This window comes from Saccostrea cucullata, unplaced genomic scaffold (genome assembly GCF_032062105.1).
Source record: "Saccostrea cucullata isolate Sc308-1 unplaced genomic scaffold, CSIRO_AGI_Scuc_v1 ctg57, whole genome shotgun sequence".
NCBI classification, from domain to species: Eukaryota; Metazoa; Mollusca; class Bivalvia; order Ostreida; family Ostreidae; genus Saccostrea; species Saccostrea cuccullata.
The window spans coordinates 68,115-83,560 of NW_026938498.1; the positions used below are offsets into that span (position 1 = coordinate 68,115).

At 33.9% G+C, this 15,446-nt stretch overlaps 1 protein-coding gene across 2 annotated transcripts in view; it reads left to right on the forward strand.

Annotated features, from left to right (window-relative positions):
- Positions 1-15,446, forward strand: part of LOC134250463 (STE20-like serine/threonine-protein kinase) — a 40,566-nt gene that overhangs the window by 3,016 nt on the left and 22,104 nt on the right. Inside the window, exons 2-11 of one of the 2 annotated variants that reach the window (XM_062732824.1) lie at positions 3,545-3,709; positions 4,787-4,985; positions 6,036-6,108; positions 6,611-6,687; positions 7,322-7,439; positions 9,190-9,271; positions 9,641-9,763; positions 10,005-10,112; positions 11,603-11,839; positions 12,150-13,127. In XM_062732824.1, coding sequence (XP_062588808.1) covers positions 3,545-3,709; positions 4,787-4,985; positions 6,036-6,108; positions 6,611-6,687; positions 7,322-7,439; positions 9,190-9,271; positions 9,641-9,763; positions 10,005-10,112; positions 11,603-11,839; positions 12,150-13,127 — 2,160 coding nt within the window. Of the gene's footprint in view, positions 1-3,544; positions 3,710-4,786; positions 4,986-5,061; positions 5,089-6,035; positions 6,109-6,610; positions 6,688-7,321; positions 7,440-9,189; positions 9,272-9,640; positions 9,764-10,004; positions 10,113-11,602; positions 11,840-12,149; positions 13,128-15,446 lie in introns of those variants that run through there. The other variant, XM_062732825.1, reaches the window with a different exon arrangement.

Consider the following 15,446-nt stretch of genomic DNA (forward strand, 5'->3'; position numbering starts at 1 on the left):
ATGTTGGAAGATCCATATCATATTCAACCATGCACATACTCCTTTGAAATTAACTTCACTTGGTAAAGAAAGACAACAACGAGTTAAAAAAAAAAGTTGATAACCAATCTTTTTTGTAAGGACTAGCTAGGAAATGATTGATGACCCTTCACCATTAATAACAAAAGTATCTGCAGGTACCCTTTCACTGCAGTAAATATCTGATTAGGAATAATATGTGTATAGCCTATTGGACAGCCAGGGGACAATGTGGTGATGAACTTGATGCTTTTATGGTTCTTGACCCTCTGATAATTAAGGGAGATAACTCCTAATGAGAGAACTGATGTTTAAAAATGAAAAAAGTCATTAATTGAAATGAATTTTGGTCAAAATGAAGGTATGCTTAAATTGTGTGCAAATTAAGGATTCATCAAAAAGTTCATTTATTTTCAGTAGTCATTGGTGTAAAAACAAAGGTGAATAGACTTAGGGAAGGTGAACCTTAAACTAATGGTCTAACAGCTGAGGCTGCGACTGACCATTCTCTGTGTCAGCTGCTTGACTTACAGGTGCCTGACACATGGCGACACGGTCGACACATTGGTAATTACCTGGCCATGTGGGCAGTAACGACCCCCAACACCTGACTGTGGCTATATATTTCATAGATCTACCTTATCATTTTGTAAATATATACCAACAACTTCATTTTATCATAGCCAACTTATTAAAGTATGTTCAGACTAGGTCTATAGCTTTTCATTTAGTGAGATTTAGACCTATGTGTGTAATTATGCTTTTAGTGGATTCAAAAATCTTTTTCTCTTCCCGTGAATTGAGAGAGAGGATGTATTTTTTAAGTAAGAAAATCTGTGTGTAATTCAAATGTGCTGTCAGGTTTTTTTTACATCCACTTATCTGGTCATAGAAACAGTGAAATATAAAAGTTAAGTAGTTCCTTGTGAATTCAATTTTAACGAGGATAGGTCACTAAAGTAGAACACACATATCTCAACATGAGTTAATGTACAATACTAGCTCTGTGATGGATAAGTCAAGAAACTTTTCAGAAAATGATTACACACTAAAAGTTAAATGATTAATTTGGCCTTACATTTTTTTGCATAATAATACGTTAAGACCTATACTTTGTATTTTTAGCTCACCTGAGCCGAAGGCTCAAGTGAGCTATTCTGATCAAAATTTGTCCGTCGTCTGTCGTCGTTGGCATTGGCGTTGTCGTTGTTGTTGTTGTCGTCGTTGTAAACTTTTCACATTTTTGACTTCTTCTCAAGAACCGCTGGACCAATTTCAACCAAACTTGCTACAAAGTATTCTTGGGTGAAGGGGATTCAAGTTTGTTCAAATGAAGGGCCACGCCCTTTTCCAAGGGGAGATAATCATGAATTTCTTAAAAATTAATGGCATTTTTAAAAAATCTTCTTCTCCAGAACCGCTGGGCCAGGAAAGATGAAACTCATATGAAAGCATCCTCAGGTAGTGTAGATTCAAGTTTGTTCAAATCATGCCCCCCGGAGCAAGGGTAGGGCCAAAATGGCCGACCCAAGTTTTACATAGGAATATATAGGAAAAATCTTTAAAAATCTTCTTCTCCAGAACCACTGGGCCAGGAAAGATGAAACTCATGTGGAATCATCGTCAGGCAGTGTAGATTCAAGTTTGTTCAAATCATGCCCCCCAGGGCAAGGGTAGGGCCAAAATGGCCGACCCAGGTTTTACATAGGAATATATAGGAAAAATCTTTAAAAACACCACTGGGCCAGGAAAGTGAAACTCATGTGGAATCATCCTCAGGTAGTGTAGATTCAAGTTTGATCATGCCCCCCGGGGCAAGGGTGGGGCCAAAATGGCCGACCCAAGTTTTACATAGGGATATACAGGGAAACCTTTTAAAATCTTCTTTTCAAGCACTTCAAAGCTATGATTAGTGATTTTATAAGGAATCATCCTCAAGTGTAATCAAGTTTTCAAATAATGAACGCCTATTCAACTGATGTGCTGTATTTTTTGTTTGTGTAGAGGAAAGAATTCAAGGTTTTATTTTTATAAATCCATGACTCAACCTCTATCTTGCACACTTGAATGGAAACTTTGAAGTGTTGGGTGTGATAAACTTTCAGTCAAGAAGCACTTTCACTTTTAACTCAGATTTTAAAAATAAATTGAAACAACATAAAGAAACAAGGAGGGACAATGAATTTTAAGAAAGATCAATAGATTGTAGCATGTACGAGAATATTATCCAGTTCAACCTAGTTGGCTATGGTACAATTAGAATCTCCCTCTCATTCTCTCTTCAGTGGAAGGTTAATTTCACTAAGTCTTATCTACTAAATGAAAATTGGGGGAAGAAAGTGTGAGAAAATTAAAACAGGGTGATAACGGTATTTATGTAACACAGAAATGCAGAAGTTAATGAAGTATATTCAGTCCTGTTAATCTCTTAGCATACTGTGTTAATTTGTTATCTAAGAGAAAACAGATTTTTTTGTAAACTAAAGTATAAAAATTATATGCATATGAGCAACAAAAAGTTGTGATGACAGATCGTAGAAGGAAATGGCTTTGTAACTCTTTATAAGTGACCCCCTTTTAAACAGGAAGCTGAGATGACATTATGATGGGGAGTACACATCTCTGTTTATTGGGATAAAATCAGAAGGCAATGGTGGAATGTCTCAAAATATGAAATATTTTAAAATTTGACATTTAAACTGTAGTTCAAGAATGAAAAGTAGACAATTTATAATTAAAAGGTAATATAATGTAGATACACCCTGAAATGCATGTATGTACATCATGTATATTTAGACCTTTATTTTGATCCTCAATCCTAATACTATATATAACTGTTAACATGTAACCTCTAGGAAGTATGGGCTGAATTTGTTACGGACTTAATTAACCGTATTAAACATGATGTAGTCCTAGCAGTCATGGAATTGCATTGAAAATGTTAACACCCAACTATTATAGTACCGGGTATAAAGGAATTAATTTTTTTTTCTTTTTATCTTGAAATTGATATGATCTAGCATGGATTTTTACAATAAGTATAATATCAATATTATTTTAATTGTAACATGAAACTTTACACTAGGGAAGAGGGAATTGAAGGAGTTTGTAATGGCCTCTCCCTCCCCCTTCCACAAAACGAAATCCACAAGTTGAGGAAGTAAATCTATCAACCCACCAACCCCCCCCCCCCTTTCCCATCAACCCCAACCCCCCTCCCCCCAATTTATGTGATTATCTCAGTAGGATCCCCCAGTTATTTTGTATTTCTCCTAAACTCCTCATCAGGTGAGGAAACACCAGACCACCCTTCTACTTTTTAAATGTCCCTTTCAATTTCAATTCTTCTTTCAATTTTTATGGACATGCAGCTCCATTATCTATTCTTTGAAAGTTCCAAGTTTACAGTGAAAGTGAATTTAAAGATCAATTAAAAAAAATATTGAAAAAAATTCCTGTCACTTCAAAAACTCTGCATTCATGTTTTTTTCAAATTAAACTGAGATGTAACCTTGGTGTTTTGTAGGCCCAGAACAAGGAGAATGGTAGCCTCGCAGCCCTGAAGCAGGTGGAGATAAAGTCCGAGGAGGATATAGAAGACTTCTCCGTAGAAATCGACATCCTCACAGAATGCCGTCACAAGAACGTAGTGGGGCTCTACGAAGCCTTTGTCTTCGATGGGAAACTTTTGGTATGGGTTTATATAGTTACAAGTCATTTAGCCTCTTATCTATTGGCTCCAAAGGAAAGGATAGGGTTTTGTTTGATTGTTTAGAATTAAAGAATGTGGGAAGTATTTTTATGTATAATTACGAATTGTTACTATATGAATACTGTTAAGAAATATGTGAGAAAATGATACGAGTCTTTATCATTTGACAGGGGCATTGTATGGAATGCTGCTTTTTTATATGGCGTTACTTATGTTACTCTTGCAGAAGTATTTCATTGCACAGAACACGGCATAATTGACATAAAAAATTCAGAAAATTGAGTTTAACTTGTTAACTGACAAATAGGGTCTGCTTGCCAGGCACACAAGAGGAACTTTGTTTACATATTTGTCACACAAAATATTGTCATTTTCCTTGTTCGAGTATGGTGTAGCCTTAGAAGTTTAATCACAATATTTTGAAATTTTTATCATATTAAAATTTCAAATGGTCAATAGGGAAGTTTATATTTATCATATAGGACTAGAAGGAAGCTAGTTACGATAAATATTTTCCACAAATATTGCCTGATGCAGAACTGTGACATGAGTCATATGTCCATGCATGTTTACTGTGATTAGTGGGTGGTAGATAGAAACATTACAAACAAACCGGTTATATTCAGCGTGTCTGCATTGTATAACATTTTTCAGATATTCCTGATATTTACATTCATGTGAAGTTTAAAAGTTTAACATGCATACAAATATAGCCTCAGAGTCATGGTTCATATGGATTCTGATGACTTTCAAATATATTTAAAAAAAAAATAAAAAATGTTTGATACTGCAATTTTTTACAAATACCAAAAAAAAAAAAATTAAAAAGTAGAAGTTTATTTAAATCATGGGTAAAAATTATTTCCTCCAAATAGATAAACTGTCCTTTTATGATTAGTGTGAAAGTATATGAAACACCAAAAAGCGATTTTTTTTTTGCCTTTATACACAATTTATTTTAAAACAATTCATTATTGAGCATGTTAATTTATATAATACTTCAATATTATATTCTCTTTTTAAAAAAATTATTCCTTCATGCTTGTGTCATTTCAGATGTATATAGAGTTTTGTGGGGGAGGGGCCATCGACAGCATCATGGTGGAGCTGGAGCGACCCCTGACAGAGAACCAGATCCGATACGTCTGTAACAACATGTGTAGTGGGCTGGAGTACCTGCATAACAACAAGGTCATCCATAGAGATCTCAAGGCCGGAAATGTACTGCTAACATCCGAGGGGGACGTCAAGTTAGGTAAGTCTGGAGGGGGTGGTAAAGTTAGGTAAGGAGGGGGCGGTCAAGTTAGGTAAGCCTGGAGGAGGATGTCAAGTAAGGTAAGCAGGGGAGGTCAAGTTAGGTAAGGAGGGGAGGTCAAGTAAGGTAAGGAGGGGGCAGTCAATTTAGGTAAGCCTGGAGGGGGATGTCAAGTTAGGTAAGGAGGGGAGGTCAAGTTAGGTAAGGAGGGGAGGTCAAGTTAGGTAAGGAGGGGAGGTCAAGTTAGGTAAGGAGGGGGCGGTCAAGTTAGGTAAGCCTGGAGGGGGATGTCAAGTTAGGTAAGGAGGGGAGGTCAAGTTAGGTAAGTCTGGATGGGGGGTCTGGAGGGGGATGTCAAGTTAGGTAAGGAGGGGGAGGTCAAGTTAGGTAAGTCTGGAGGGGGATGTCAAGTTAGGTAAGGAGGGGGAGGTCAAGTTAGGTAAGTCTGGAGGGGGATGTCAAGTTAGGTAAGGAGGGGGATGTGAAGTTAGGTAAGCTTGGGGACTTGAATTTTACTCCAGAGGAGAGGGGATTTGGGGGGGGGGGGGGTAAGGCTGGTTACATAATGCTCAGACTACTATATTTTGAAAAATTAAATGGTTGTATCTCAAATTTTCAATTATAAAAATATGTATCACTGTATTCACTTTTTACTGCCTTTTTCCCCCTGCTGCATGTCTGCATATCTTGTTAAAATACCAGACACTGCCATCCACAATGAACTTTCAAAGCAACTTTACAATTTAGTGGAAAATAGCTGTCCACAGCTGTCACCAATAATATGATCAGCAAAGCCGTAAATTACATGAAGTTGTCACTGGAAGTTCACTTGACTCCAGGGTTGGCAAAATCAGCTAGAATTTTGAATATTCATTAGCTAGTTCAATTAAATTTAGTCCAAATCAAAGATCTATTGATCCTTGATAAAAAACAATTTATTACAGCATACTATTTCAATTTAATTTTTAAAAATGTTATGATAATTAAGTAAAAAGAAGTATTGTGTGCATGTATAAATGAGTTATAAATCTTCAATCTTTTATATTTCAGCTGATTTTGGAGTTTCTGCAAAGAATACAAGAACAAATCAGAGACGAGATTCATTTATTGGAACTCCATATTGGTAAAAATAAATCTTCTTTTCACCATTATTCCTAGCTTGAAAAGGAAATATTGGTATAAATTTCAAATGGGAAAATCTATCTTCTGAGTCCAAGTTTCCAGTGAGCATTTCTTATAAATATGTTTTTAACATCTATATTTATGTCTGTTTTTGAGATATTTTAAATTTTCTTCATATTATCTGCTTTCTCATACCCTGTAGAAGGGAAGGGAAATGTAATTTGTTTGAGTGTTTTAGCTCACGAAACCTTTATTTTGTTTAAAGTACAGTATTTCTACTTACTATCAAGTTTAGGTTTTTTAAAGCTAAATTATTGGAGTTGGAAAAATAACTATGATTTATGAATTGCAACATTTACTTGTGCATATATAATTACTTTTGAGTGCCTAAAACTTAATGTAGACATGCTCATTTCTTCAATATGTACATTGAAAATGGATGACTTCTTTTTAAAGTATATGAAAAGAAAAAAAAAGATTAAATCAAATTTATTTTTTTTTAGGATGGCCCCAGAGGTGATAATGTGTGAGACACTAAAAGACAGTCCCTACAACTTCAAGGCAGATATATGGTCATTGGGTAGGATAATTAATTAGCAGACAGACACTGAGAGTGTTAATTATTTTATTATTTTATTCTCACATATCTCCTGAAAGATGATGATTTGAACATATTTTATTGTATATACTTTACAATAAGGATTGGACAAAAGTTCTAAAAACTTATTACGCTCTCTCTCTACATATACATTATACCAAACATATTTACACACATGGGTTTCAGCTTAAAATGAAATAACACAGAAAAACATAATATATAATAATCAGAGTAAAACACATTCAACAGAATACATTCCATACGTAATAAACATGCTGTATAAGATTTACAATTAGAAATAATTATTGTATCAACCAAATCGTCCTGACTTTTTAATGAAAGTTTGTACAATAGAAAATAGGTATTCATTTTCAACATCATTTAACGATTTGTCTCCCCAGAGTAAAGTGTGAGTATCGATAGTGTATAATTTACCCATTCGCAAAAATTTGTCAAAAAATTGGAATGTATGTATCGATAAGAAGTGCATATTTTTAGTAAGATAGATGTATGATAAAATGTGCATAGTTTTCAGTACAAAATATATTTAAAACACGAATAAATAAAAAATGGCTATTTGTACAAATTTACAGTGATCTAATATACCTATTTTCAGGAATCACTCTAATTGAGTTTGCTCAGATTGAGCCCCCGAACCATGACATGCATCCTATGAGAGTGTTAATTAAAATCCAGAAATCAGACCCCCCAACACTTGCCAAGCCATCCAAATGGTTAGTATACTTGTATTTTACAAGAAACAATTCTAAATGATTGTGTATACTCGCCTATAAGTTTGTCAGCCTATAAGTCAGTTGTAATTTTTGAGGTTATTTTGAGGGGATTTGCCATTGATCCACTTACAAGTAGGTATAACTTTTTGCCAGAATCAGTTGACAATTTCAAATCAATGCTCTACTGACTCAATCTGGTTTCAGTTCATATTTTTGGAAATGATATCGCTATTTAATTTTTAATCCTGAAAACAAATAAGTAATGCACACAATATAAAAATAAAATTATTCAAATATGTCAACACTTGTATGTTATGTAAAAATGATAATATATATATCAAGAGTTTGTTCAAGGATAATCGTCAGAAATGCTTATAAAATGCTACATTTTGCCGTCCAGAAAACGGCTCTCTTGTAAGTCAGACATGGATTTTGGACAAAATTTAACCCCTTCCCCCCCAAAAAATGACATGGGCTAGTATATATGGTAGCTTATGTGCCCTGAGTGTTGCAGATGGTTTTTACTATGAATATTTGTTGTGTTCAAACCAAATATACATTATATCTGAACACAGAGTTTCACATTTTTAAACGTATATAAAAGGCATGTTTTGTTTTATTCCTGAACCCAGAAATGCATTTTAAATTTTTTCAGTGTAAGTACACAGTACAGTTATATAAAGGTGCGCAATGGAAATATCGACTAAATTTTGTATTTAAAAATGTAATCGGGATGGCGATTATTTTTAGTACATTATTTATATCGGATAATTGTTATTATGATTAATAACTACATGTACATATCGAGGACGATTATATTTTATATTTAGACTAGTCATGTGATGCGGCAGTAACGCGATTTTAGCACGTTGACTTGAAGTATTGATGTTACATGTAAATATCACTAGTGCAAGGGCATAACCAAGTTAAATTTCCAAGTTTAGTATATATATATTTTCAACACGCATTGTAGTTTCTAAAGAGTGCTGCGATCCTGTCTAATTTCTGCAATTTCATTGTTAAAATTATACTTGAATGACAGAATGCTATATTATTTGCTGGTCAGCGGCATGAAATATTGATATAATTAAATTGTTTTTAAGATTTCATCAGGATCGCAGCACTTTTCAGATACCTAAATAGTTCTAAAAAGTTGAAATGTAAAAGCTTACTTTGATCCATAGAGTATATGCCCTTGCACTAGATCGATTTATATAACCCCCCACATTACCCTCCGATGTACTTGCATACAAATATACGGCAGTGTCAATTAAATAAGTAATGTACAGAAAATATATTAATAAAATAGTGAAGAAGACATTAAATTCTAGTTATTGGCCGATAGAATATCTGTAAATAATATTTTATTTAATTATAAAATACATATTTTGTTGAGAAAATATTACTTGATACGTCTCTCACTGCATACAAACTATGTCATCGTAAGAAATGACGTCATATTGACAAGTGTATTGCGATCAGTGACTTGTTTATAACTTGTTATGTGGGATTTAACTAACGCAAAACAAACGCTTTGTAGTAAGTTTTTATGTAATTTGACAATTTCTTTTTGGTTAAACTAGCAGATAAACTCATTTTGTGGTATTTTAAAGAAATGTTGTATGACGTATATTGTGTATGATGTCATAGTCAAGTTTTACAATAGAAAATAGGCTCCGCCTCCTTTTTGTAACCTTAACTGTGCTGCGTATCTGTTTTGCGAAAATTATCCATTTTATTTTTCTTTCAGGTCAAAAACCTTCCGAGAATTTATAGCAAAATGTCTTGTTAAAAATCCTGATCAAAGACCAACAACATCAGAACTATTAGAGGTGAGCATGAGTGAGGAGTTATCTCCCTTTAACTATGATATATCCTCATGTATTTTTTAAAAATGTCCATTTTCAAATTTTTAAAATGAAAACTGCAAACACTGTTTCTTTTAAAGAATTTTATTTTATTGGAAGACAATTTACATGGAGTCCTTAAAATATACTTATTCAACTTTATTTGAATTTCATTCAATTTAAAAATCATTTTTTCATGAGTTCATCACCAACATTTCAAGTTTTTAACTTTGCAAAGAAGGTTTTTTTTGTGAAATCCTCAAAGTTTTAACTCTTTTAGAAATATAAAGAAACTTTAATTAGTAAACCGTCTAAGGAAAATAAAGTGCTGATATTTGTATGGATTTGTTGCAGCATCCATTTATAGCGGGCTGTAATGATAAGAAGGATGTGATGAACTTGATCATGGAGTCCAAGGCTGAAGTGGAAGAAATCGTGGAAGATCTTCCAGAGGACCAGGAAATACTAGAAATGAAGGTGTGTGGAAACTTTTATTGGCAATGCAAGCTGAAAAAAATCTATATGAAACAATGTCATTTTATGTCCCCTAACAGAGAATTGATTAAAAGCATTTGTCCCTTAAAAATGTATTTATGAAGTACTCACCTTCAAAAAATATTGCAATACAGTATGTTTTTCTTTTTATGAATATGGTGTGCTTGCTGAAAGATACATTGAAAGGAAGAAAAACAGAGATAATTCAAATTGTATTTTGCAGAGACATATGAGTGATGTATCTTCAAAGATTTTGGACCTTGAGGAAAATGAGTCAGATAGCAAAGCAACCACCCCAGAAAAGGAAGAACCCAAAGTCACAGAGAAGACAGTAAGCAAAATTTGTAAAATAGTTGTTTGGAGCAATTGGATATTGTACACTGCTTTATTTTTACTTTTTCTGTAGCATATGTGAACTAGGAAATTCAAAATTTTGTATAATGAGTTATATGTAATGAAAACAATATTAAAAGAATCTGTATATCCCAGATTTAAAATGGACTTTTAATAGATTTTGATAAAAAAATCTTATAAACAAGAAGCTAAATCAGAGTTGTACGAGGGTTGATCCAAAAGTAATGTCACAAGTTCGATAAAATTGCTACTAGTCGACGTAAATCAACAAAATTTTACATGATCGAAGATATATTTATTACAAATCAGTCCTGAGAAAATCAAGTTGAAATCATTCATACTTTTCAAAATATCGAATTATATACAAAATGCAATTACGATAGTCACCGCACCTAAATAACGTCATATGATGGATACGCGCCGTCATACACCTTAGGCAGCGCTTCCCCTTCGTTTCATTAAAAAAATATTTGAGATTCACGAACACATTCACATATATTTCTCTTCTCATAAGAATTATTGGCATCCATTGTACACTCACTCTATATATAAATTTAGTCCTCTGTTAAAATTCTTTGAACAATACCATAAGTCAAACTTTCTATTGCTGTAACTGTCTAACCGTCTCTTTTTTTGGACAACGTAAGACACCATTGAACGTTTCCGCCCGACCCCCCTTTTTTCGGTCTTTCTATCCTCTGCTGATTATTCAGTGACCCATGACCCACTAGAAATCCCTGAAGCTATCTATAAACAAGTCTCTTATTTACATTCTCTCCTATGTATGTCTGATTAATCATCGTAACTGTTTCTACGAGAGATTTCCCCCATTTTGTAGCAAAAATGCATCACAGCTCGTTCCAGCAGTTTTTCTCCATCTCGACATTTCCTTTGTTCAATACAGCAGATTAAAACAACAATGTTTATGTTCAAAAAGCAATGGCGTCATTTTATTTTCAACTTAAGACTAGAAAATGTCGAAAAATTTTGTCTTTTAAAATACTGGGCGATTAGACACTTTTTTTAGATGCTTTTTAATGTGTTTGTCTTTTCTCATTCTAACAATTTACACTTTAAAACGCGACGTTTATTTGTGATGCGGCGACAAACCTTATGTTTGATATTTTAAACGTCCATAAAATTAATTTAATTAAACATTATTCAATGAAAATTTCAATTTTGATTAGATTTATTCTTATGCATCTTTTGGTACATAATATTTGATAATATGACGCCAAATATTAAAGATATTGACAGAGTGACATTACTTTTGGATCAACCCTCGTATATTGTACATGTATCTCCATGCAAGACAAAAGTTTTCCCTTAAGATATATGTGATAAAAGTATGTAAGAATTCCTTCTTAATAAGTCTGTTTAATTAAAGAAAAAAGAAAGAAAGGAAAAAAAAATTACTTTCCCACAGAAATTCTGTGAATCTTGATTGACCTGATCAATGTCTTACAGAAGGTACCAGAGGAACCGGTTAAAACTGAACCCAAACCTTCCACTCCTGAACCGGTGCCTAAGATAGAGCCAGAAAAACAGAAGACACCTTCACCTAAACGGGTGGTGGCTCCAGCACCGCCAGCAGCTGAGGTGGAGAAGAAGGAGGAAGAAAAGCCCGAGGCCAAGGCCGAGGAGGAGGTGAAGAAGGAAGAGAAGGAAGAGGTGGCTCCTCCTGCAGCAGAAGAGAAAAAGGAGGTAAGTCTAGTGTCTTTGTGTCTGGATTTGTTTTCTGTGCTAAAGCAGTGATAAACTGTATGCATAAACTTCTACCCTAAATAAATAAAAGAAATTTACTTTAATTGATGAATCTTCCTTAAGAAAATAAGATGCTGAATTTTCATCAAAAAGCATTTTGTTAAGAAGACATCAACAATATTCCAATCAAATTTATTAACGTTTTGAAACTTATAAAGAAGGTGTACATGATGTAATCCACAAAGATTTTATAAAGAAAAACAAATTAAATGTATGAATTTTAAAATTTTTTACTTCCTTTGCAATGCAGATTGAGAGTCCAGCTGTAGAAACAAAGGAACCCAGCCCAGAGAAAGACAAAGTTGACGTGGAGCCTATGGTGGATGTTGTGGTGGAGGAAATAATCAATGATGTCATCAAGTCCACCAAACTTGCGCCCTCTGTACCAGGGGTGGTGTTAGACACCGTACAGGAGCTGATAGAGCAGTCTGATGAAGAAGAAGAAGAGGAGGAGTATAACATGTCAGACATCGAGGGCGAACTCGTAGAAGAGGAAACCGAGGAAAAGAAAGAGGGGTCCGAGGAACCAGTTAAGGCTCCCTCAGAGGAACCAGCTAAAGAGGAGGAGGTCAAGACTGAGGAGAAAAAGGAAGTTGTCTCCGAGGAACCAGTCAAAGTTCCCACAGAGGGGCCTGAGAAAGAGGAAAGGGTACCAGGCAATATCGAGGAGGAAAAAGAAAAAGTGGCAGAGATGGACAAGAAAATTGAAGGAAGGGAAGAAACAAAAAGTGCTGAAAAGAGTTCCGAGGTGGAAATTCAGGTGGTTAATGTGACAATTACTGATGAGGACACTACTAGTGAAAAGAGTGAAAAGACAAGTGAATCGGAGAAAAAAGACTCTGTGATCACAATTAACGGACAGGTACTGCCTGATAAGGGAATAACAATAAATGGCCAGCCTGTCCCGTCTTCAGGGACTACAGTGGTCATCAATGGGGATGTGGTGGGGGTCAAGTCCTCCCCATCTGTTGATAACAGTATAGACAAGAGTATGTCTAATAGCAGTGACAGTACAGAGATTGTGCCTCAGACCGACTTAGACACTATGGAAACAAAAGTGATCAAGGAGCCAAAACGAAAATCAAAGGATCTCTCGCAAGTAACCAGTGTGGACGAAGACCAGCGGTCAGATACGGAGAGTGTGACCACGGTGGATAGCCTGGGAGAGGGGGAGAAGAAGGCGGACGGGCCCGTGGAGAGGCGAGCTAAACACATCAGGGGCAGAAGTGTAAGTACATGTGAAGCAAGAGTTTTAAATTTTGTTCATTTAAAAAATGGATTATAAGAGGAAAAATTAAAGTAATCATCCTTTTCATTCATTCAGGTTTACATTGTCTTGTGTGCATGTTTTTTTTTTTTTTGGTTGTTGTTGACATCAGCAGCGAATTTATACTATAGCTTTGAATTTTTTTTTTCTAATATAAGCTCCCAATTAACATGATTTATCCATTGTCATGCATACTAACCACACTAATACTATTGACAGAGAGAAAACTTGACAAAATGTATCATAAAATTTTACAGAGAAGTAAGTCTATGACCATATAAGCATTATCTGTAAATATTAAGTTTATATATAATTATATGGCAATAAGAACTATTCTTACTAATACCATGTGTTTTCTCTGATTATATTGTTATTGCCTGAATATATGCACTTGTAAAAATTATAATCACTTACTACGTGTTAAATTATTTCATAGTAACTTAATGATAGAAATATAAGGTATAAAATATACTTAAAATTAAATGCTTACATGGCCCAATGTATAAAATTGAAAAACTTTGAAAGTCACCAAAAGAAAAAGGAAATGTAAAAGGAAATCTCTCATTGATGGCAGTACACATTCAGAGTTATCTGTCTTTAATAGCAGTAAACATTCTTCCTAAGGCTAATATTGTAAATATTTTTGTGTATCAGTATCACTGATTATGTTTCCATAATATTTAACATATCTACATTGACTACATACCCACATTAACTGATTACTGATTGCAGTGTAAATCCATACAAAATTCTGTATCTATCTGCATGATCATTAAATGTTTATTTCTAAAAATTTTATCAAGAAAGCAGATTGGCAGATTTATTGGTGTAGTGTTTTTGCAAGGTATTTCTTCACTTTCAGACCTTCCATTAAGATTCAGAAAAACCAGTCAGCTCATAGTAAACATAATCTGTATACCCAAAACATTTCATAGCATACTGAGATATTCAGTGCAGAAACAGATTGCAAAAATCAGATTTATGTTCCCAAAAAATGAGAGAAAGGAAACAAAAAAAAAAATGTTTTTATATATATGTACTGCAAAAACTGTATTTTTCTGTAAATTTTCAATGAGTTTGAAAATTAATTGAGTGCGAAATGTTACATGTGCAGGGCTAAAATGCTTTTTTTCTACCACTATGGTTAAGTTATTCCCAGTTTTTACTCACTTCAATCCTCTGGGTCCCCTAGCTATGGAATTTCTGATTTTTCTGTAACTATCCAGTATTATGGAAGCATGCACTTCTCACTTTCTATTTAAAATTTGTAAAAATGTCTAGTGCATTGATTTAGGATTGCATTTTCTTCAAATTGAGAGTACTGAAATAAAACATGTGGTCTAACATTCTTAAGATAGTAAAGTTCAAAGGAGGGAGATAGTGAGAAACATGCACGCTCAGTCATTCTTTGAGGTGGAATTTTATTTCCCTCTGCCTGAATTATGCAATTAAGATTTTTAATGGTAAACTCCCAAGATAGCATTGTGTTTCTATATTTAAAAATATGCTTAGTTTCACAAATCTAAAGTTTTGTAGCTGAAGGCCTGTTGATTTTTTTTTCTTCAGAGTTGACTTTGGTACATGCTTTAGCCATCTTCATTAACTGTTAAGGTTCATTGACCCTCTGATAAGAGAGATAACTCTTAATGACACAAATGTGTATTATATTTATAAGTTGAAATGGCTTTTTTGTTGTTATTTTTTTTCTATATAATTGTTTATAATTTAGTAAAGTAAACATTTAAATGGATGAGCAGAGGGTTTATGCACCTTAACTTATAAATGATGCAGATTGCCCTTTCTGTTCTTAGCTGTTGGGGAAGGGCATTTTGCCCATTGATAAACAAGTCCAATTAATGAGTTCCATGTTTCTGTGTGTGCAGGTCATTGGTCTAGCAGTATTTTTCTGTTGTTATTATCTTGTTAACTTTCTTTTGTGTAATGTAAGAATGAAACTAGATTCAATAGACTGGAATAAGAATAGTGTCTATAGTTACCATGATTCTTGGATTTCTGAAGCATGATTTGTTATCTTTTTTGAATACGTATGTATGTATTTGACACCTTTTTCGCTCTTTTCATAATTCTGATCCTTAAGCTCTTTTGAAAAACTGATAATAATTTATAGAAGATCCTGACAATAGAATTTGCAGGATGACTTATTAAATTATCAATATCTTTGCATTCAAAAGTATGTTGCAGCCAAATTCCTCTCTTCTTTCACTTTAATTTTAACATCATAATTCACATTTTGCAGTATCATTTAAGAAATGATTTTAA